This window comes from Salminus brasiliensis, chromosome 25 (assembly GCF_030463535.1).
Source record: "Salminus brasiliensis chromosome 25, fSalBra1.hap2, whole genome shotgun sequence".
Classification (NCBI taxonomy): domain Eukaryota; kingdom Metazoa; phylum Chordata; class Actinopteri; order Characiformes; family Bryconidae; genus Salminus; species Salminus brasiliensis.
In genome coordinates, this window is record NC_132902.1 from 1,857,672 (window position 1) to 1,880,418 (window position 22,747).

Consider the following 22,747-nt stretch of genomic DNA (forward strand, 5'->3'; position numbering starts at 1 on the left):
GAAAATCTCCTGGCTTAGTGGATTTACATAGGGGATCTAAGACTGAATCCAGACTTTCTCCATGCTGCAAATTAGCCTTCGTTGCACCACTGAGAGAAGAAAGGGTAGGGTAGGCAATGCTAACTAGAAACACCTCAGTGTAGGAGGAGGTAGACCTTCCAGAATATGAGGGCCAGACATATTTGGAATGGCTCATAATTCCAAAGTAGGACCCTCATAGGTGCAGGTGAGCAAGTGGGGAAACATGATGGTCCTACCGTTATGCCTGACTTGCATGACATGAGATCCAGTTGCTTAGTTCGTTGAAACTAATGGAAGTTCAATGCTCTCATTTTCTACCGCAGTGAGAAGACAGAATATGAAGGTCCGGATCAATGCCACCGGAGACACCATCGTTCTGAAGTTCGTCAAGCCCAACCCTGACACCAAGCTCGAGGGCTACATCTTGGGCTATGGTTCCAGCATGTTCTCCAAGCAGTTCATCCAGCTGCCAGAGAATGGACAACCCTACGAGACGGAGATTGGTGAGTCTCTGCACTAATGTGAACGTCTATCATAAGGCATTGTTTATTTGAAGCCATAAACAAAAGTGAAATTCTACTCAAATGTTTTGAGTTTTAGTGGTTATGCTTTTATGGACAGCAAGATCACAGCACTCTTCGCTGGGTTTCTAGAACGGATACATCCACTTTGAGAAAGTCAAGAGGTCAAACGGTACCCTGAGCACTCCTCACTGTGTTTATTTTCATCTGTTGAACTGTTCCCCATGGTCCATCCATCTCCGTTATGCACTGCTCTTCAGCGCTCTTCAGTGTTGCCCTGATGCCCCAGCTGTGCAGGGTCAGCTGTAGGCCAGCTGAGGTGCAGTACACCCCGAGGTTGATGTTGTTCTGTGATTTGTGAGTAATGGACTTCCACTGGGCTGGTTTCTTTTTCAGAGAGTGAACTGACAGTACCTCGAACCCCTGAGGGGGAAAGGAGCCTCATTAGCTCTGATAGAAAAAGACAAAGTTCTCAGACTGACAGTACCTCAACCCCCTGAGGCGCTGGCGCTTAAAGAACCAGAAACAAACGATTCCACGGATTTTAGAGGTTGGTCTAAGCACACCAACAAAAGGCTGACATATGAAGAATGACTCAAGGTCAAAGTACAACAGTACAACAGTGCATTTTTTCCCCCGGTATGCTTAGCTTCTTCATTGTATTTGGTTTCATGTTCGCTGTTGCCTCAGCAACTGCTATTCCTGTAGGGGTCAAGGGATTTTGACAAGTCTCAGATACTAATACATGCTGTGCCTCATTGCTTTTAATGCACGAGTGAGGACAAGCATAGAGCACAGGAACCCACTTGCCTTTGGGTGACCAGGCACCGTTCCAGGACATTACCTCAGCGTGGCTATCTCCTTCCGTTGTTTTTCCACTTGAGCCTCAGACATCAGAATCAGTGGGGGGCAAGCCAGAGTACCTAGCCAGAGTGGGCAAATGTCTTGTGACCCAGCTTCAGCCCAAAATCACAATCAGCCATATTTGTAGTCCAGAGGATGCCTGGAGAACTAGTCAAGTCCTAGGTCCATGTAGTTAGTCAAACAAAGCCTTTTTGTTTAGCAATGGAACAGGCCTCTAGGTGCTTGGCCACCCCACAGATCTCCTCAAGTGGGATCACACGTTCACATCAGTTGTCTGAAAGAGCTGCACAGCCAACGCTCCAGAAATGTTGGTTGAGATTGGGATCAGATGCATGTGCACAGTAGATGACTGAAACGGCCTTGTGCTCTGAAAAGCAGGACCCTTTAAGGCCATAGCTGACTTCAGCATGACTAGGGTGAGGTCTGTAAAGTAGCAACTTTTTTGATATCATGCTAACCAGCGGTACCTTCGGCCTACAAGCCAATTTGGGTCCAAAAACAACTGCAAAGATCTAAGTTACGAATAATTCTTCATGGTGACAGACCAGAGTGGTGTTTTTTTCCTTTAATTATCGTCCATTACACACCAAGAATGTAACGGTCCCCCTTATTATATCGTCACTGGTGACTTGCCAAGCAGTGGGTCTTTTGCTTGGCCTGCTAGACGTATTTGTTGTTCTGCAGACTAATGCACATCTGTACAGCCCAAATACACCCTATGCTCCAGTTTACATTTGGTTTCCTGGCTATTTGAGCTCTGTAAGCTGCACCAGATTTGGATTTGCCAGGTCAAGTGAATTGAAAGAGTGCTTCATTTCAAGCACCTAGCAAATGTCCAGTCTTTTAAGCCTTCCGTCCCTGACAACCAAAAGGAAAGCTGCACTTTTCCTGAAGAGATAACCTAGCTTCGTAGCCAGGATCTTTGAAGAATGAATGGTTTGTTGTTCCTGAGTTCTAAGCCCTTGTCGTGGCAGATGCTTTTCAAGTTCTTGGTTCAGCTTTTTTGGTCAGGACCTTCTAGCCCACTTTTTGGTGACCCAATTGACCATATGTCATAGGGTGTCTAATTTCAGCAATTAGCGATTACCCCTGCTTAAAAACATCCCTGTTGGGGGCTCAGAGTGGGCTAATGTGCTACCGCTATGGCTCAGGGGGTTGTGAGTTCGCTATCCCAAGCCATACAATTGGCTATGCTCTCCAGGAGGGTAGATGCACCTCTCCAGTCATGTTAGCGGGGACAGGCGTCTGTTAGCTGGTGTGGTACCCAGCACAGTTGCTGGATTTGCAGGTATCAGAGGACAGTGGGAACCCTTTCCCCAAACCAGCCCTACTTTTATTTGACCTTAAGATTTTGTTGTCCGTTTCTATGGTTTCTGTGGTCAAGTAAATGCCCTGACTCTCTTGCTCTCTTAGATGCGGAACCCAAGTACCTTGTTGCCGTCCAGCCAATTCCAACCAATGACGTAAAGAAGCAATGCACAGGTATTGCACAAAACCCCAATTCCATCTGCTTGGATCTCTTAGATCTGTGCTTCCCAAGCCTGGAGTACCCATGCTCTGCATATTTTGTGTTTCTAATCTGTTCCAAAACACACATGGGTGTGATGGTCTTGGTATCCGAGGACCAAGGTTGGGAACCACAGAGATCTTGTGATCGTCCTCTGGGACATTTGGGCTCTGAGCTGATGTGATTCCCCCCATAGGCAAGGTGAACCTTGACAAGCCTCTTCATCTGGTGATTGGCTCCGTCACGCCCACCTCAGTGCTCCTGTCCTGGGGAACATTTGTGAAGACCCCTTATGAGGGAGACATCATGAACGACTGCCTTGAGGACGGGTGAGTAGCACACATCTGGATTTCGCTCCGTGATGTTTTCCTCATTTTTTCCCCACTGAAGTTCTGACCCAGATCTCCAAGACGAGTGATGAATGCCCTTACATCATAGTTAGGGATAATTCCGTATTCAGTCCCAGGCAATAGCAAAACACCCAGTTCGCCCCATCTCCACCACCTGGGGCTTTACCGCTTCGAGATGCAGAACCTTGTCCTTCACTGTCCGTGCACTAGCAGGAGCTCACGATTTATGTTGCGCAATTCCTTAATAGAGAGAAGGACTGTTTCTTTTGTGGAAAAAAAAAACAAAAACCTGTGGGATAAGGGTTCCTTCCACAGCAGGTGTGCGTCCATGTCAGGATCTTTCAGGAACGACGTAAGTGCAACTGGGACTTGCTGATGTGCTTTTCAACTCCTCTGACGGCTATCTGCTTCTCGCATACACTGCTATATGTATTTCTCTCTGGAATACACACTGGAGAAGGAGAACTCTTGGAAAAGCACTTGGAAACACTGACCCACCAGGCCCGGCTCTTATTAGAACCTAATGTCAGTCCATCTGTGTATGTCCTGGCTGCCGGCTTTGCACATTACCGAATGCTGGGCATGGGGAAAATAAAGCCTCACGAGGCAGAGAAACCTGCTTAGTACCTGGGCCAGAATTAACGCGACCTAACCCAGCCAAGTGGCTCTGGAACCGAAAAGAAAAAGCCCAATGCCCCTGCAGACACTTGGGGTCAGCGGTCAATATTTACACACTTAGAAAGAGTGTCAGCTTTTCCCTTTTATACCGTTGGGGAAACAGTAGTACTGGCAGACGGGACCGGATGCTACATCAGCAGTCTTGATAAACAGAGTCAGATTGGGGGCCGTTCTTCACAATGGTCCACTGGTGTAAGAAAGGCATATACAGTATACAATTTACTGTAAACAGTGGTCACTTGTGATGAGAAAAAGATATATAAGTGACAAAGTTCAACACAACTACTGCTTACTTGCCTAGCGCACCCTTTTGCTGTTATGACCTATGCACAGCCAGACACCAGCTTCTGATAGTGTCCCTGAGGAATTGTATTTGCCTGGTCCTCATGGGCAATGGCCTCAGGTTCATTAATAATCCTGGGTTTGTTGCTGCAACCACTGCGATGGAGTTCAAGTCAGGCAACTGTGAAGACCACTCCAGAATCTTCCAGGACTTCTTCTGAAACCAAGCCTTGGTGCACTTGTGTGAGGTGTGCCTGGAATCACTGTCCTGTTGAAAGGTCCACGGATGCCCAAGCCCCAGCTTTCCCACAGAAGGCATGCTGTTACCTCCTTGGAGTTCCTGATACTTGATTGAATCCGTGTTTGAGAATCGATACTGCATTGCAAACCATAATATCGCGATACTTAGACATAATCGATATTACACCCCTACTCTCAGGTACTACACAATCCGCTACAGAGAAAGAAACAGGAAGTGGATCTATCAGACCTGTCCCACCAGCGACACCGTCATCGACAACCTGAAGCCTAATACGCCCTACGAGTTCGGAGTCCGGTCCAACAAAGACGAACGCAGTGGCGTGTGGAGCAAGGCGGTCATCCACAATACCAACATGGGAGGTATGTAATTCCAGGAATCATAAACTTCAACCTCCATCGACATTTATTATATCATAACAAGCGTCAGTTGCCATAAAAGCTGCCTTGGGGTGGGGTGGTCGCCCAAAGCCAACACACAAAACCTTTAGGACCTCACAAACCGCAAATGTTCTCTTACGTGTTGCCAGTAAATCCTCTGTTGTGCCGACCAGTAAAGGCAGTGGCCACACAGCAGGTGTTGCGAAATCTGACTTTGACCAGCTTCGACATCTTGGCAGTGCATAAGCATGCGTTGATCTGCACCGGACTAATCTCGTCCCACTGTTTTTTTGCCTTCCAGACAAAAGCATGCAGAAACCCTACAAGCCCAGCCGGACCCCCATCGCTAAGCCTATGGTACGTCCAGCCGCTGCTCATAAACCTGCCCATGAGGGGCCATGTAGGAATTGCAAGGACCTAATGATTCTAGCAGAGAAACGCATTCGAAAAACATCCCACGAACACACACACAGATCACCAGGGGACAGTTTATGCTGTTGAAAAAAGATTTTGACCGCACAAGGACGAGGAGGACGAGGAGGAGAAAGTAGGGACAGGCAGGCAGACTAGAGTGGGGACGAGTTCAGAGAAGTGTTGAGTCTTGTGTGTCCTCTACCTCTCATGCCAAAGACGACCATATTCCCAAATTAGGACTCCAGATGTGTGGATGTGTCCAATGGAACTGTTCCAAAGGGGTGTTCAGGGCAAATTAGGTACCTGTGGACCCCACACGGTGCACATTTTTGTGCTTTCCCTAACCTAACGTAGCCCGATCCGACTCATTAACCGCTCAACAAGCTCCTCAAGTGCCGGGTCAGGTGTCCAACAGGCATCCGCTATGTCCCTGGGATCGTGATTTCGAATCCCAAGCCATGCCGCTTTGCCATCAGCAGCCGGAGTCTGAGAGAGCACAATTGGCTGTGCTCTCTTAAGGTGGGTAGATGGCGCTCTGTCTGAGGACCCTGATCACTCCTGAAGCGATGTGGGCCAGCACAGACATCTGTTAGCTGGTGCAGTGGAGCAGGAGACGCAGTCGGCTGCCTATCGATGCGGCCTCAGCGCCGGTTTGCATGTACCGGAGGGGACGAGAGTGCATTAAGTCCTTACCCTCCGGGTGTTGGGAGAATTGCTAGTGCTAGGGGGAGCTACGAAGGGGTGGGTTAACTGGTAGCACCAAACTGAGAGAAAAAGGTGGAGGAAAGAGTAAGGTATGGGCCGTAGACTCCACCAGGACTGGGATGAGCCACCATTACCCACCAGGTACAGAAAGGGGACCTAAAAGGGATTGTAGACCAAAGGCACTAGGCGGTACTCGGCCACACTGCTGAACTTGTTGGAACTTTGTTGGAGAAGAGTGGGGAAAAATGGTGTCCTTTTCTTCTTTCAGAAGCCAATCATGTCCGGACATCGCGCCCTCTTTCCCCCACGGCCTGGTAAGTTGCTTGACACAGCAGAAACACAAATGTTTATGTTCCAGCCCGTGAATGCAGGACGGTGTTTGTGAGTGGAAGCATGGCGTGTGATAGGACAAGTGACACGTGCAGTCTGTTTTTGTCCAGCCCTGTTTGAAACTCTTGCACTCTTGCTTTCACCTTCTTCCACGCCATTAGCTCTGCACAACAGGACCCAGTCGAGACTCCCTCCTCTGCACACAAACCCAGCCTTTCCTGGAGCTCCAAAGACATCTTTTGGTAATTTTTTTTTTTTTTGCAATTTCTCTCTTAACCGCCACTCACTTTTATTACAGTATGGCCAGATTTGACACTTGAGGCACATACACACACATAGAGGCACATGGAGTACTTCTGAAGTATCTGGTAAAACTTTTAATGGCCCCATTTCACAGAAGAACAGGCATGTGAGCTCTCTCTCTCTACTTTCTTTTTCAACCTTTTCCTTGCTTATTAAATATTACGTTATTCCCCACAGCGCCTCCCCTGGCCCGACAGGACACTGCGCTCACTCCCTCATCCAATGAGTCCAAATGGCCTCGGCTTCCCTTGGGTAACGCCAAGAGCCTTTTTTTCAAGTTTTCCAGTCACACAGCTTTGCGTGCAGATGCATCGCTCTCGGTCTTGCTGCTATGGAAGGGGTTGAGTGGGTGGGATAGGATGCGATGGGATGGGACGGGATGGGCATAGGCCGAGATCTCTGGTTGCATGCTAGCATGATCATGAGTTAGAAAGTCCTGGACCCGTGAAGAGGAGGATTCCTGAGGTCAACAGAGGTGGAATTTAGAGTGTAAGTCTTTTTCTTCCAAGGTTGCCATGCACTGGAAAATCTGTGGTTGGCGATGCGATGCATGGTATCAGTATCCCAGTACACACTGGAACGGTTTCTATAGGCTAAGGACAACAGAAACGTCTTCCACTACTTTCACTTTCCCTTTCCCTTTCTGATCACTTTCAGTTTCCATCAAGGCTCCCAAACATTGCATCTCACCTGTCTGGAGCAATGACTGCAGAAAACATGGCCGCCATGGTTCCGTTCCCTTCCGTTCGTAAGTGTAGCCCCGCCTTCTTACGATAGAGCTGAATAAGGGTCTCAAAATTGTTAGCTGTTGGAATTTGGAGACACTGGAGATGGAAAGAGAAAGTTTGGAGGAGGCTAATGAGATTGGACAGTGGGCAGAGTTTTGTTATTAAAACATATGGTAATGGGCGGGGCTACCCATCACACTGCAACCAGCCAGCAGAGGCGCTAGACCTGTGTTTGCTTTATTTCCGAGACACGTTGCGCTGTCTATGCTTTCTACAGTCATTGTTCCGAAGAAACGTAAAATTACAGCGAAGCCTAGAGTTAGCGTGCTGCCTTAGGGCTAGGGCTTTAGCTCACAGTTAGTTAGCATGTTAGCCTGCAGTTTGCTAATTTCTCACATAATAAAGCAGTTTTTTTCTGTGCTGCTAAAACCCCCGTTATTTACCAATTCGAGTGCAGATGCTAGTTGGCTAGTTCATGCAAAAAAAAAGTAATCATAGTTATATGCTAATCATAATCAAATGCTAAACCTCCATATCTCCATACCTTCGACTCTCTCTGTGTCTTCTTTCTACCTCTCTACCTCCCCTCATCAGTCAACTGCTGTCCTCACTTTTCTTCATGTCCCCTCCCCAAACACTTGACTTTGTTTTTAGCATCGCCGCATTCCAGCCTTTGGCCTCAGTCCAGTCTGCATGATAAGAACGCATGCTGAAAGACACCAGTCACTTACCCTTTTTTCAGTCCCAGCAGAGAAAGGCAGTGCTCTGGAGTCCTCCCCTCCTTTCCTGTCTTCCTCTGTCCCCTTCAGAGCCAGGACACCACTACGGCTCTCAAACCAGAGCTAGCTGATTATGAGACCAAGCGCTAATTCCAAAAAAACAAATGCTAACGCAAGCAAAACGGCCGATAAAGTGGGGGAAGCTGTTTCTGCACTTGACAGGCATTCAAGAAACCGTGCCATCTGGAGCCGATGGAGGGAATCTGAATGCCGGTCACTCACGTGTGGACTGTCCCTCGTTGCCCAGCGAGAAAATTGAATGCATATGTGCTGCTTGTTTGTTGAAACTGATGATAGCCGTGGTCTCAATAGTCAAAGTTGCTCTGCTGCCTTTTCTCTCGCAACAGGCTCAGACAGCCATGCTAGAGCTGCCTCCTCTGTGCCGGGCGGGATTTCTCCTGCCCTCCCCTTGTATCTCCTGTCCACCCGAGCCCCTCGTGACACCACCACTACTGCCACCACCACCACCACCACAACAACAACCACAACCACCACCACCACCACCACTCGATCCCCCTCAGACGGCGACCTGAAGCGCGGCCTCTCCCAGACCAAGGCACCTAGTGCCACTCACAAGCCTCATAGTTCATCTGGTAATTCCCACGTTTCAAGTTCACGTCTTTTTCATGGTTTGTTTCTTTTTTTTTCCAGCTGCCACACAATATTTGATGTCTGCTAAGCTAAACTGAGGGTTTGCAGAAGGTTTCCTCCTTTGCAACCAGAGGAAGGAAACATCCGTAATCTGGTTGGCCACCTAAATGATTTAGCAGTGCACTTTCCGATAAATTCTCCTCAAAAAAAAACCCCGAAATCCTGCAAATTACCCTTGAGGCTTTACGGTATTTCCTCCCAGCGCCGATTGTCCAGCTGTTGTTGTTTTGGGTGAAAATTAGACATTGGCAGTAAAAAAAATATAATTAGCCCGATGCCGCAATCGCAATCCTATCCAAACAGTCGGCCTCCTCCGTCCTAGCCGGTGTCTGCAGGAAAAGCCGTCTCCAGTCCGATTCCGACAGACGGCCAGTAATAACAATGGGAGTAGAGCTGAAATGATTGCTTATGTTTGTCTCGGGTTGCCACCCCCAGCCAGTGACTGTCTACCTTCCTCCTCCCAGGGCTAATACTTGACCTCCCAGCTACTGTTGATCTTTCCTCAAGGTCTGATTATGTCTTACTTCCACAGGAACTGCACAAGATGCACCTTACTGCACCTACACCTACACCTACACCACAAAGGGAATTGGGGACGCTTGCAGTTTATGTTAAATACCAGTAGCATAGTAAATTGAAAGTAATTAGGGATGTCCCGATTTGGATCCGATCCGAGTCTCTGAATTCAAACTATCAGCCCATACCGATCCGATCCGATCTTTAAGTTCCTATCAATACAAAATACAGCCAAAAACATCTTTGCTAAGCTAATGCTAATAAACACCAGTAAAATCACTGTATTTGTATTTTTAGCACCAGCTTCTATAATCAGACTCAATTCTAATCTGATCTATTTTGATTGGACCAACCGACGGTTTCAAACGTCTGTAGTGTTTAATATCTTACAGTCCAGTCTAAGTGACTGGCCCACCTGACCACTCAGCTCCCAGTTTCTTTAGCTACAACTCTGCAGTCTGATCACTTAGCGTGCATGCATTAGCATTAGCATTAGCGTCCTCCTCGGTTCTGAATGCGCTGATCAGAGCTGGTTTAGAACCAAAGCTGGTAGCTTGTAGGACATTAGAGCATGTCCACCTTAGTTAAGCTTCTAATCAGATGTAAAAATGGTAAGGGAGGAACGTTAGAGCTTCCCAAATGGAAACAATGGACGGGAAAATCCTAGCTAGCTAGCTAGCTATAACCAAACTGGGTGGGGTTTTTTTTGGCAGTGCAAACAAAAACAGCAGAAAATAGGCCGATATTGACTGGAAGAGCGACGAGTTTAGATCCTCCTCTTCTGACAGATTAGCTAACTCACTCTTCACAGCGAGCCTCTGAGCTAACGCTAAGCTAAAGTTTTCCTCTTCCCCAAACTCTCTGTTCCACCTTAAGTAACGCAGCAGTTACGCTCTGCTGTTGCAATGTACACACTGTAACTGCGGCACTATTTAAGGTGGAGTGGAGAGTTAGCATCAGAAGCTAACGTTAGCCTTTGTTTTGGCTGCTAACTGGTAACGTGGCAGCACTGATCAGTTTTGTTTTGATCTCTGACATAAGGTCACAGATCAACCCTGTTTAGAATGAGTGGATCGGAACCTTAAAAAACGAATAGATAAATCGGATCGGTCACTGGATCAGATTGGGACATCCCTAGTGGTTATGCATCGACTTAGCATAAGCATAAGAGTATGCTAGCAATTTAGCCTTAAACTAGGCATTAAAGGAAATGGAAAGACTACTTAGTTGATGTCCATCGGTAAACACTGTCACTTTCTGTCCCCTACTGTCCACACTTTTGGACATAGTTAGCGTCCCCCACAGCTAGTCAAGTACTTGCACTTGTCGAGACAGTATTAGCTTAGTGGCTACCGTGTTGTCCATGCTATTAGATGCATAGATTAGACATCTTCTCCCTCACACAGTCCACACACACTCTCTAACCACAACTGCTATTGTCTTTGTTTGTCCAGGTAAAACCTTTCTGAGACACCCAAGCTTGTCTCTTCCACCCAAACCCCTCGATTCAGTTGTAGCAGCGAGTGGCAGGAACCAGACGGCAGCGGGCAGAAACCCTTTCTCTCCCTTCTTTAACGGCATGCGGCCCCCTTCTTTCCCCAGGGCCAACAGCAACTCGTCCAGCAGATACGGGGGTAAAAGAACCACTCTAACCCCCCCTTTTGCAGCCGCTTAATGCTTCCCTGCCTCCCTCTAGATCGCTTCCTCTTGTTCCAGATTGCATTTTTGTTTGGGACCAGAGCTTCCCCCACCCCGTCCATCACAGCTGCCGTATGATCTCCAGTCATAGCAGGCCTCCCCCAAGGAGCAGTCGCAGATTGGCATGGCGTTGCTCCCAGACTTCGTTGACAGCAGTGTTCGAAAGTCCTGGCCCTACCCAGTGACTTTGGCTAGCTACTATCACTGCTTCATTTGTGGACTAGGGTTAGGACTAGGGCTAGGGATCCAGGGCTAGCTTGAAGGCAAGGGTAGGATAGCAAGGCCGTAGCCTTCTAAATGTCTGGTGTCCTGTTGGAGCTGGCTCAGTATAAGGCCCTGTTGTTATGATAGTGATTATCGACAACATCTGCACCCAGGCTAACATCTTTTGACCCAGGCTATCTAGAAGTAATCCCTCATAAATGACAGTACGAGGACATCCCATGTAACCAAAAGGATACTCAAGGACACTTACATCTCATGGGGGACCATAATACAGGTCACTGATTACTAGGGATGTGCATCCCGAATGATTTTGCTAGGTAATTAGCCACAGTTAGCACAGTTAGGCTTTTGTTTTGAATGAGTAGTGGAGATGAGCTAATGAGCTAATGCTAACCAGTACATCTCTGGGCGCTCATAAGCTCTCACCCTCTTCAACACAAGGTCTTTTCTCCTCAGTTTAGCATGATGTGCTAACCCGAGTTTCTAGAGCTAGCTAACATCAGCTACAGCTAATTAGCTTAGGCTAATTAGCAAACAAAAAGCCATGCCAGAGCTGGCCACGCTATCTCTGCTTCCTCGGACACCTCAAGTTTCTTTGTCGTCGTGTCCATAGGGCCAGCTGTTTAGCTTTAGCACTGTTAGCATCTATGTCCGTATTCGAGGTTACGCATTAGTAAACCTTAGAGCTTCGATAGTATAGTAGCTAAGTATAATATAGCCAACATATTTAGCCAGATACGTGAGATATTAGCATTTTACGGCCCGGTTAAAACATAAACTCGCTAAACTTGTATACATTTCCTTCAACTTCTCATGACAGAAGCTGAGAAATGCCCAAAACAGTGATTTGAGGGTCTAAATATTGGCAAATGCACATCCCTAGCGATTACCCTATGCTAACACATCCAATCCAACCCATCTGCATGGGGGTGAGGTTGGGAGTGAGGAACGCTGCCTCCACACCAGATTTTCCCCTCTGCCACATGTGGTGTGTGTGCAGGCCGGCCGTCACGCCCAGTGATTTCCTGACAGCTTTACACTGAGCGTGAGCGCGAGTAAGTGTGTGTGATTTACACAGAAGGGCACGGACTAACCGCCTGGCCTGCCACCCCGCCATCTGTACGGCCGGCCGGCCACCCCTTTCCCCCCCAGACGGCCAAGACCAGCCGTGCTGTTCACCAAGCCCTGTTCCAAATTCCCAACAAGGCTCGGTCCCTGTAGGCTTCTTCTAATGCTAATAGCACACTGCCAGCAGAGGCGCCGTGTTGTGGCCTTTCTACATAACGTCCCTTCTTTTCCCCCCCAACAGTGAACGGAGAGCATCATAAAGGATTCTCTTTCCCCAAACCAGTCATGTGGTCCAGAACCAGAATGGGTAAAAAGAGCCGACTCGAACGCTGTGTTTGTCCAGCCACCGTATTAACCACCCTGCATTTCTCCTGTCTGCCACATAGCCAATGTCGGTGTCCTTTACCATCATCCGTTCACCATTTCTGTCCATCCAACCATTCATCCATCAGCCAGCCCTTCTGCTCGCCAGTCTGTCGTCTTTTTTTTGTTGTTGTTCGTGTGTCCTCGACTCAGTGTTGGTGTTTCGCAAGCTTCTGCAGACGCAACGCTGCCGCGGGCTTCCGTATTTTTGCTTCTCGTTTCTTGTTAGCGAAAGGTCGCACGACCGTGGTGTTATCATGCTCAATTTTTTATTCGCCTCCTCGACCCTCGACTGGTTTGTGAGGGTTGAGTTGGCAGGGACAAAGCGCTGTACTGGAAGGATTGAACTGAAAGGTCCTCTGTGGGAGGAACTGGGAGGATCTTTCATGCTAGGGTTTAGCGTTTATTGTGTGCATGAGTGTCTGCATGCTAATCATGTTGTGTTTACGAGCTTCCATGTGGTGTGAGGGCTCCATCATCTTGCTGTGTTTTCTGTATCCATTATTAGGGATGTCCTGATCCAGTTTCGTTAACTCAAAGGTGAAGGCTAGCACAACACTTAGTACCCATTCTATTATGCCAGCTAACAAAGTCGTTAGCGTCACGTTAAGACAAAAAAGCCATCTCAAAGTCAGGGATGAACCTCATGATCTCCTGCTAAGAGTAGGCCAACAGCTAGGCTATGTTAACACAGCAAGTAAGTAGATCCGATCCCAGATCCGATCTTTTTCCGGCATATGCGAACGGCAAGAAACCCACCGAGTCTGACATTCGCAGTTCCAATTTGGGGCCAGTTGTACACATGTGGTGTTAAATTCCGATACATCCGAACAGCTAGATCGGAATTCATGTGGCCCAAATCGTAACAGCGCTCCAAAAAATGTGCCAAAGTACCCAAGTGGGCGTGGCCTAACAACATGGGCTTTTTACAGCGAGCTGTAGCACACCCCGCTGTCAGCCACTGGAAGTCCTTGAAGTCCTTGGCTGTTCAGGCCATTGTCGGATACAGGTCACAGTACAACGAACATTTGTCGGATCAGATTTGGTGAGATAATCGGATTTGGGTCACTTGACCTGCTGTGTGCACTTTAGATGGTTTCAAATCAGAAGCAGAGAACAGCCTGAAACAACTTCTGAAAAAGCACTAGATATTAGCATCAAGTGCATACTCGATCCATTAAAATGCATCTGGATCAGCCCGGATTCACCCTGGATCGGATCGGGACATCCCTATCCATTATCTGTTTCACACAAGAACTGTCCAAAACAGGTCACAAAGTTCTGGTGCTGAGAGCCTCGATTGCTCAGTCAAACCCAAACCCTTCTTTCTCCACCGACTTAAATTTCATTGACGCAGTACAAAGCAACGCTAATGCTAGCTCCCGATTAGCAGTAGCTAGCATTAGCTTCAAGGCACCAGCACCACAATTTTGAACATCACTTCTGTATGACTTGATGATGACGAACGTTCATTTTAACAGCGTATTTGCAGCCAAGCCCTCCTGTACATAAACGGTGATCGCAAAGTGCCGTTAGCATCTGCTCGTTAGCATTTTCCAAAACAGTGGAATACTTGGTGGGAGGTTGCTCGTTATAACTAATCAACAGCAGTACAGATCACAACATATCAGACCAGTTGCACCATGAAGATCCGGACGGAATGAGAGACCTTGGTTTTAACCGTCCTCCTTTCCCTGCAGCGAATAACTCCCTATCCGAGGATATATCTCCGGAGGCTCACGGTGACGTCGGACGCTCACAGGCTCCCGCTGAGGAGCGATTCTATGGTAAAGGCATGGGCAGATGAATCTGTTTGCAATCCAACCCTGGCTGCCCTCTTGACTTGTGCCCCCTTCCCCTAACTCCCTAGAACCGAAACATTTACCTGCAGGCTGCATGAGACCCTCCCGCTTCCTGGACCAATCCAAAACGAGTCGGCCAGCTCCGCCGCAGGCCACGGCCGAGTCTTTGGAAAGTACTTTCCCCACCCCATGCGAAAGTACGGCGTCTGCTGGTCTTCAGCTTTGTTTTAGAAGACGCGGGTTTGGCTTGTTTTGCGCCCAGCTTTTGCACTTTTCTTTTGTTTTATTTCCGTATTTTTTAATTTACTTTTTCCGCAAGATGCAACGAGCTGTCGCCCTGTTATGAAGTGAGCATTTTAACTGGTGCTTCTAATGCACTTTTAACTGGTTTTCCAGGGCAAGGTCCACAAGCTTAATCGGTTTGCTTTTTGGCTGCACTGAGAGAAACCAGATTAGGAATGGAAAGCTTGCAAGAACAGCGGGACTTTCTTCGTTTTCCTAACGAAGTCAGGGTTGGCCGGTTGCTTTCCAGCTTTGTCCATTAATTTGAAGAACAGTGTTTGGATTTCAGTAGGTTCCCTTTCTTTGAGGCTGGAAATGTCACAACTTGTAGGGACGGGTTGTGGAACTACCGTGAATATACTGGCAGAGCTGACTAGCAAATAGATCCACATGACAACTAGGTCTAGGAGAGGCTTCAGTAAAGTATTCGCACATAACGAAGTGTTACAATTTTAGCCATGGCCAACAGCTCTGATGCGGCTGATGCCAGCGGCCCTGATTTTGAAGCCAGGTCTGGAGTTCCATATCCAGAGTGTGAAAGTTAGGACTTCGTAATCTCACATAAGCTTCCTTCTGAAATACTAAGAAAAATGTCAGGGTTGACTGAGGGCATTTGGCCCATCGTTTTGCATTACCAATTAAGATCTTGCAGAACGCAAACCTTCACTTATTGGTTTATACCATTTTTTTTTTTTGTCTACAAAGGCTTGGCTCGGTTCCTTTGCCTCTTAAACTGTTATTTGGCTCTGCGACCACAAGGCTAATTGACGACATGTGTTTTTTTCAGATTTTTGTTGCAAATTTCAAAAATGTGCCCTAAACCCCGTGACCTTAACCTGTTTCTTTGCACGCTGTACTGTTTGGAGCCTGACAGTTTGGGTTTGCATATAGGCAGAGAGGGGGGAAGAGTTCTACGGACCTCGAGAAGAAAGTGCTTCGCTGTCGAGCTCTTGATTTCTTCTCCAGGCCGAGTCCGAGATTCGCCTCGCGTTGTTGGGAAACAGCTGTTTTCACTTCTGTCGCACCGGTTGTCTGTACAGTTTCCACCGAAAACCACAATGACCCCAATCAGGGAACACTTACAGCTGGCTAGCTGCCTTCGAACTACAACAACGCTAAAAGGATAACAACGTCAACAACAATAGAAGACTAAACAACGGTGACAAAAGTCAAAAAACCTTGGGATGGCCACAGAATCTTTGTAGGGAGTTTCTTACTGGGATTTTGAAGTCCTACAGGCCACTGTTAGGAGTTTAGTCCTAACAGATCCCCAAATTCCAGAAGTGGCGCAAGTGTTCCACTGTTTTTTACGCTGAGTTTCGCTGATTACCGCACAAATGGCATTAGATGTTTATCTAATGAAGAAAAGTTGGCCCTTAAGTCCCAAAGACGTGGTAACACGGTCAGTAAACAGCCACGTAGGCCGCATTGATTAGACCTTGGCATTGAAGTCACATTGAAGCAATTAGCGCTGCTGTGTTGCATGGAAGGCACATTGCTTGGGCTTCCCATGCTGCCACTGAGCTCTTGGCTTCCTCCAACCCTCTTGACACCTCCTCTATTCTGGTTTCCAGGTTCTCCTGCTCGACCTCCCTTCTCTTCTAATAAGAAGACCAACCATGTGGGCAAACCAACTGTCCTAGGTCAGTGCTAACCATCACCATCACCATCAAGCATGTTGCTGTTATGTTGCTAAAAGGTCTAGGGTGGGCAATGGGGGTCGGATTCCAATCAGCCAGTTTGCTGAGTTCTCTGCTAGACTACCCCTGATCTAGTCTATGACCCTACCCTCTTATTGCAGATTGTTAACCCATAATCAAAACAATACTATGGCTGCTCCAGCCAATGGAAAAACATGAAGCATGAGGCTCCAGTTTTGCCATCGGTCAACCTACACTATGCCTCAAAGGATACTTTGGGTGTCTAACAAACCAAGGGAAACCAAACATACCAAAGAACCTTCATTCTTTTTGGGAACATGTACCGTGTGAGGGTTCTTCCTGGAACCTTTGCATCATTTGGAGGTTCTCTGAAGGTGTCTTGTGGTTTCTGGCCCTAGCAGCAGATCCTTGCCTCTGAATGTCCTGTAAGTTGTAAGATGGGACCGATTTACAGTTATGCTAGTTGATGTGATGAGTGTTCTGCAGCTTTCTGTCATCTCTGGAAACCAGCGTTGCTAAAACACAGTGTCTGATCCCCCATACAGACAAGACGGTGGACCTGAAGCAAGACATTGTGTTGCCTAAAGTGCCTCCTGTGCCTGTGAAGCCGACCAAACCCAAAACAACGCCTTCTCCACTGAATGGTAAACTGTGTGGGAGGGGAAGGTGGTGTATCATCTCCATTAGGATTAGGCATTGAAATATTAGGATTAATGAGATGAATAACAGCAGAGACAAGAAGGATCTGGGTGATGAAAGGTGCGATTGTGAAAGGAAACCCTCCCGTAAACCTCTGAACGTCTGCCGATTCCTGTGTTTTTGTGCTTCCACAGCAACACGGTTCGAAACCTGGGAGAACTCCTCTGTCTTCAGCTCGGTTCCAGCTTCCAAAGTCGATGCCATGGGCAAGGAACGCTTCATTGGTAAAGAAACATCCATGGTTCTTTCCTTGAGATCTGCACCGGAGCTGTAGTTCTCACCTCCATGACCTCCATGACCTTTTTCCCCACAGCTCCTCACGTGGTGTACAAGACGGATAAGAAACCAGACGAGCCGTGCTCCATTACCACATCACTCAGCTACTTCCCTGAGGAGGAGGCAGTAGAGACAAACATCACCAGTCCACCCCGCACTGCTCCGTCCAACCTCACTGTGGTAACCGTGGAAGGTTGCCCCTCCTTCATTATCCTTGACTGGGAGAAACCTGACAATGAAACCACAGGTAAAACTGGACGGGTGGTGGTCAGTGCTCTACTATGGCTACCTTATGAAGGTCCTTCAGAAAGCAACACTGACATCTATAAAGCCTTAATCCAAAAATCGCCAGTTGCGTTTGTCAAATTTGATGTCATTTCACCTTTCAGAGGTGTTATGGCAACTGAAATTGACATGGAAACATGGTTTTGGGGCAGACATCTTGTTTCTTTGGGTTTGATTCAGTCCCATTGCCACAGGCGGAGTACAAAATCAAGCCCCTAGCCATGCAGTCCTCCTTCCTAGAGCTCAATAACTGCAGAGCTCCAGACCTGCTGCTGCTGTTAGAGCTTAGAGCAAAGGGGGACCAGCTCCATATTAATAATGCCTCTGGGTTTAGAATGGCACAGCACAAAAGGTCCTGCAGGGTTAACGTGTACGTGTCCCAATACTTTTGTCCATTTTGTGGATATGCTTTTCCCACGGCAGAATGTTTAGAACTTGTTCTTCTGCTTCTTCCCCAATTCTTGTGGCAGAATACGAGGTCATCTCCACAACGAAAGGACCCGATGGTGAAAAAGTGTCCATCCTGACCACCAACCAAACCCACACGGCAGTGGAGAACCTCAAACCTGAGAGCAGGTACAGTTTTGGTGCTCAGTAGACATTGAAAACAGAGGGCGTTAAGACCTCCGGAGAGGCCGTCTGTCAGAAAGCTGCCACGCTCACTAGCTTTTTAATGAGCCTGAAACGGGACTGTGATCTGGCCTCATTCGCAGCATAAAGCAGGTCTCCATATGAACTGGGAGCCGGCACACGTGGGCCCTCCTAGCGTCAGCCCCTCACACATGGAGGATTCATTAAAGAGGCCTCGAAGCTCAGAGTCTACAGACTCTGAATGTGAATAGAGTGTGATAGCTTAGCAGAGACGCTAGATTCCTTCGGAATAGCAGGAGTACTGCTACGTCTAGCCTAACGTTCTAGCCTAACGAGACTGGACTGAGTGCATTTCCAGTACTGTGGGATGTAAAGCTCTCATGAGATGGGATGGAGTTGAGCGACGGTACAGTCGACAACTAGCCTTAACCTCAACCCGAAAGAAACAGCCACTGATCTTTCCGCCTGTCTTTCTGCCTTGTAGTTACGAGTTCAAGGTCAAGCCGAAGAACGAACTTGGAGAGGGCCCATCAAGTGAACCAGTGTCCTTCAGCACAGAGTCTGGTATGTATGTTAAAACAAACTCTTCAACGATAAACCTTTGATCCTATCACCAAGCATCTATCAGTACCGCGAGTGCTGCGAGTCCAGCAAAGCCGTCAGCGATACCGACATTTCCATGGCACGGCACATGTTGACCCATCAGCGGTCCAGTATGTATTTCAGAACAAGGTTTATATAAGTTGTCGGCCTGTCAGGCTGCTGCCATGTCAGTTTCCGCATTGCCTGTCCTTCAGAATCTCAGGAACGGCTCCAGCCGTGTCAGAAAGCATTACAGCGAACAGTGCGAGGTGTCCAGGCCGATGCTCGGAGATGCTCGGAGATGCCTGTGGATGCTCAGCATGCTGGAATAACAGAACTCCTGCCAGGCCTCAGTGACAACATGCCTTGAATACATAGCAAATGAAGACTCCAATGGAAGCACCGTCCGTTGATTTACGAGGAGAAAAGGGGGAGGAAGGGAATAATGGAAGGACAGATGGCTGGGGGTAGAGCGATCAGGACAGGAGGACGTGAAAGTGAGTGAGCTTTGGAAAGAGAATCCGAAAGCAAGAGAATGATGGACTTTTACCTCCCGCCTTCCTGCGGATGAATCGCTTTTGGATCGGCTTAGGATGCCCCAAAAGGCTCGACCGTGCCAGTGGATCTGTCCTCACCAGAGCCGTTCAAAGAGTCTTTGGAAAAACACACAATTTTCTGCTTGTTGGAATTTATTGTAGTTTTATACTCAAGGCACACTGCCTATGCATGGTTAGCCAATGCGGAGTTGGAACACCAGCCTTCGTAACTTTCCTATGGCCTACAGATCATTTTGATGGCTTGAACGACCAGGTTGCTTTCAAATGAAGCAGTGATTGCGAACGTCTCATGTATTTTTCTTGTGTTTTCTCTCTGCAGCGGATCCCAGAGTGAGCGAGAACGTTTCAGGTGAGTGTCCAGGCCAGTCCAGAAAGAGGAACCCAACCCCCTCAAAAAAAACACCCATTCGTCCTTCCAAATATGATTCCCAGCCAGACTAAACATCTACATCACGGCAATGGATAGAGCAACCTCATCCGGCCGCAAATCCCACACTCTAGAACGTGGAAACCGAAGTCTAGAACAGAAAGCATTTACTCGCTGCCATTCTAGAGGTCCCTTGGTAAAGCATTCTCTAGCACAAAGCTAAGAGGAACCCTTGTGAGACATTCTAGAACTATCCGAGATATAAGATGAGATCTCCAACAAGCTCCAACTCCAACTCTAAACATACCCAAAACAAAGGCATCTCACCAGAATCCTACACCACACATACAGACTGTGCCCTAGAATGAATGCCGTTTGGACTCGGTAACGCTCCTGAGCAGAAACCCAGCTCCAGGGTTATTATAACAGACACAACCTAGCCAACGTAGACGTCCTAGACATCCTGGACACCCTAGAAACACCAGAAACCCAAGATACCCAGTCTTTAGCCTCATTCTCTAACCTTAAAACAGCAAACTAATGGGATCATTTCAAAGAGCTGGAAGACATTCACCTCCTGTCTTCCTTCCCGTCCCTTTTCTTACAGCCTGAATTTGTGGTGTAATGGATAGTCTTACAGAGAATACAATGAGTCAATAGAGAGCAAGGAGGGTGAGTGATGAGCCAGTGGAAACAGTCTAATGGAATGGGCCCCGGACTCTGCTAACAGGTCTAGCAGGCTTTCACCACAGGTGTACAAATAGAAGGGAGGGCCTAGGGTCCAGCTTTGCAGTGAGGAAAACATTACTGTGAGATGAGATGGCTTTTGCATATTGTACATTAGTAGATGATGTGTGGACACATCAGGCAATGACATCAGCCCATCAGCTTTCATGCCTATGTTTACCACCTGTATTGCACCACTGTGCACTCTGCTTACTGTCTACATCATTAGGTCCCCAGGCTAGGGCCCATTTGCACCATAACCTAGGTGGTAGACACCTTCTACCTTCTAGGATCACTGCCTATTAGAAATGCTTTGGGTGGTGGACCATTCATTCCAGCACAGCAGTGAACGTTGCTAGACTCAAAAGTTTATGAGAATAGTTGAATGGTCTGGTACCGACCACCCGGCCTAATCCCTTCTAGGCATCCAGGCCAGAGTCCATCACAGTTTGTTGATCTCCTGATGACTTGAAGCAAGGAAATTACCAAACTCTGATGGATACCAAACCTTCCAGGGCCTGATCCCTGATTGATGGATCCCTGTCCATCACCACCAATTGTCCAATTGGCAAGAGTCAGGCTAGAGTCGCTGGAGTACCTCAGCACATAGTGACAGCAGTTGCTGTGTTTTCATCTCAGGTAAGGACGCTATCTGGACACAGTTCCCTTTCAAGACTGACTCGTACTCGGAGTGCAACGGCAAGCAGTACGTGAAGAGGACGTGGTACCGCAAGTTTGTCGGCATTCAGCTCTGCAACTCACTGCGATACAAGATCTACCTGAGTGACTCCCTCAACGGTCAGTCCCTCAAAACATCTCGTTTACTTCTGGTTCTTTTGAGATCATGAGACTTGAGAGATTCCAACTGCTGGAGATCTGCCGCACCCCAGAGTATCCAAATCTCAAATTTGACCTGAATCAGCTGATGAAGCTAACTGATTGGAATGGGCTGATTTCTGAACTTTAGTGCTATGGGGCAGTAGATCTGCAGGAATCAGGTTGAAACTAAACCCTGACCTTCAAGGCATCTTCTAGTCAGTCTTGATTTGACGCTTCAGGGAAATTCCTGCAAAAGGGTCATTGCCTGTTTCTCTTACCTTTGCTCAGGTAAATTCTACAACATCGGAGACCAGACAGGTCATGGGGAAGACCACTGTCAGTTTGTGGACTCGTTCCTGGATGGAAGAACTGGGACACAGCAGCCTGCAGACCAACTGCCAACCAGGACAGGTACCAAGACACATCAGCCAACCTTGGGCTTGACTCATTGAATTACTCATTGGTTAATCTAGGCTAACGGCGGGTCAAGGAAACCGCCCCCCAACTGGGGCACGATATTTCACTTTCCACACCAGGCCAGAAGCTCCTCTATAAAGGAACCCGAGACCTTGTTATTGATCCCCCAACTGATCATATTTTTTATCCTTTCAGGTTTCTACAGAGCCGTGAGGCAAGAGCCCGTCCATTTCGGCCAGATAGGCGGCAACTCCCACATCACTTACGTGGCATGGTACGAGTGCGGCACACCCATCCCAGGCAAATGGTAGGAGGCAGAAGCCCGAGGCACAGCTGCCATTGGCTGGGGAAGGTCACATGCTGTTTTCTTTGTTATGTTTTTGTTCCACCAATGGCTTGGTGTCGTTTGGTACCTCAACTTCCAGCAACTTCAAGTCCAAACCTTGTATAATAGTGTACAGGATCGAAGAGTCAGGGACTTTTAATGAGTGCGTTTGTGTTATGTATTAACGAACCGTGCCTCGCTGTCTTATTTATCATTACTAAGTACGAGTTTAAAGACGATAAAACGAGAACGAGAAACCAATGGGAACGTTTCCTTTTTCTAGTCTTTTTTTTTTCTTTGTTATTTCAGATACCTTGAAGTTATGAACATTTTACGATAAAAAAAAGTAAAAGACGTTTTTGCTTAGGTACTGGGAAGCTGGCTCCCAGAAAGTATTTTGGTATTTTGTTTAATATTATTTATCAGAGTTCATGGTGCCTTAGTTCTTGGCTTGCCTTGGGGAGTGAGTGGGGTCTGGATTTTGAGTCGATGCTTTAGTAATAAGGGCTGCAGGGGGGTTTCTTCGCCGTCTAACTTCACTTCAGGTCTCTGCGATTTCATGTAATGCCTGAAACCCACGTATAGCGACGACTTTTTGCTTTGTTGTGTACTTGCTCTAGGCTGAACTGGAAGCGATGGGGTTTTGAAAGGGCGCAACAAAAGTATATATCTGCCTGGAAAACCAGAAACCTTCCATGTTGGCACCACTAATATGG

At 47.6% G+C, this 22,747-nt stretch overlaps 1 protein-coding gene across 3 annotated transcripts; it reads left to right on the top strand.

Annotated features, from left to right (window-relative positions):
* The first annotated feature begins 358 nt into the window (after positions 1-358).
* On the top strand, positions 359-22,747 carry abi3bpb (ABI family, member 3 (NESH) binding protein b). 3 transcript variants are annotated; one of them, XM_072671300.1, is made up of 21 exons: positions 359-524; positions 2,820-2,888; positions 3,110-3,242; positions 4,663-4,844; positions 5,164-5,219; positions 6,250-6,295; positions 6,473-6,553; positions 8,469-8,714; positions 10,743-10,922; positions 12,521-12,586; positions 14,343-14,429; positions 16,301-16,369; positions 16,933-17,031; positions 17,221-17,310; positions 17,400-17,609; positions 18,118-18,223; positions 18,723-18,802; positions 19,697-19,726; positions 21,110-21,268; positions 21,578-21,700; positions 21,902-22,747. In XM_072671300.1, exons 1-21 carry the CDS (start codon positions 359-361, stop codon positions 22,015-22,017), a joined length of 2,394 nt encoding a protein of 797 aa, XP_072527401.1. In that variant the 3' UTR covers positions 22,018-22,747. The 3 variants fall into 3 exon arrangements, with proteins under 3 accessions (XP_072527401.1, XP_072527402.1, XP_072527403.1); XM_072671301.1 differs by lacking the exon at positions 14,343-14,429; XM_072671302.1 differs by lacking the exon at positions 8,469-8,714.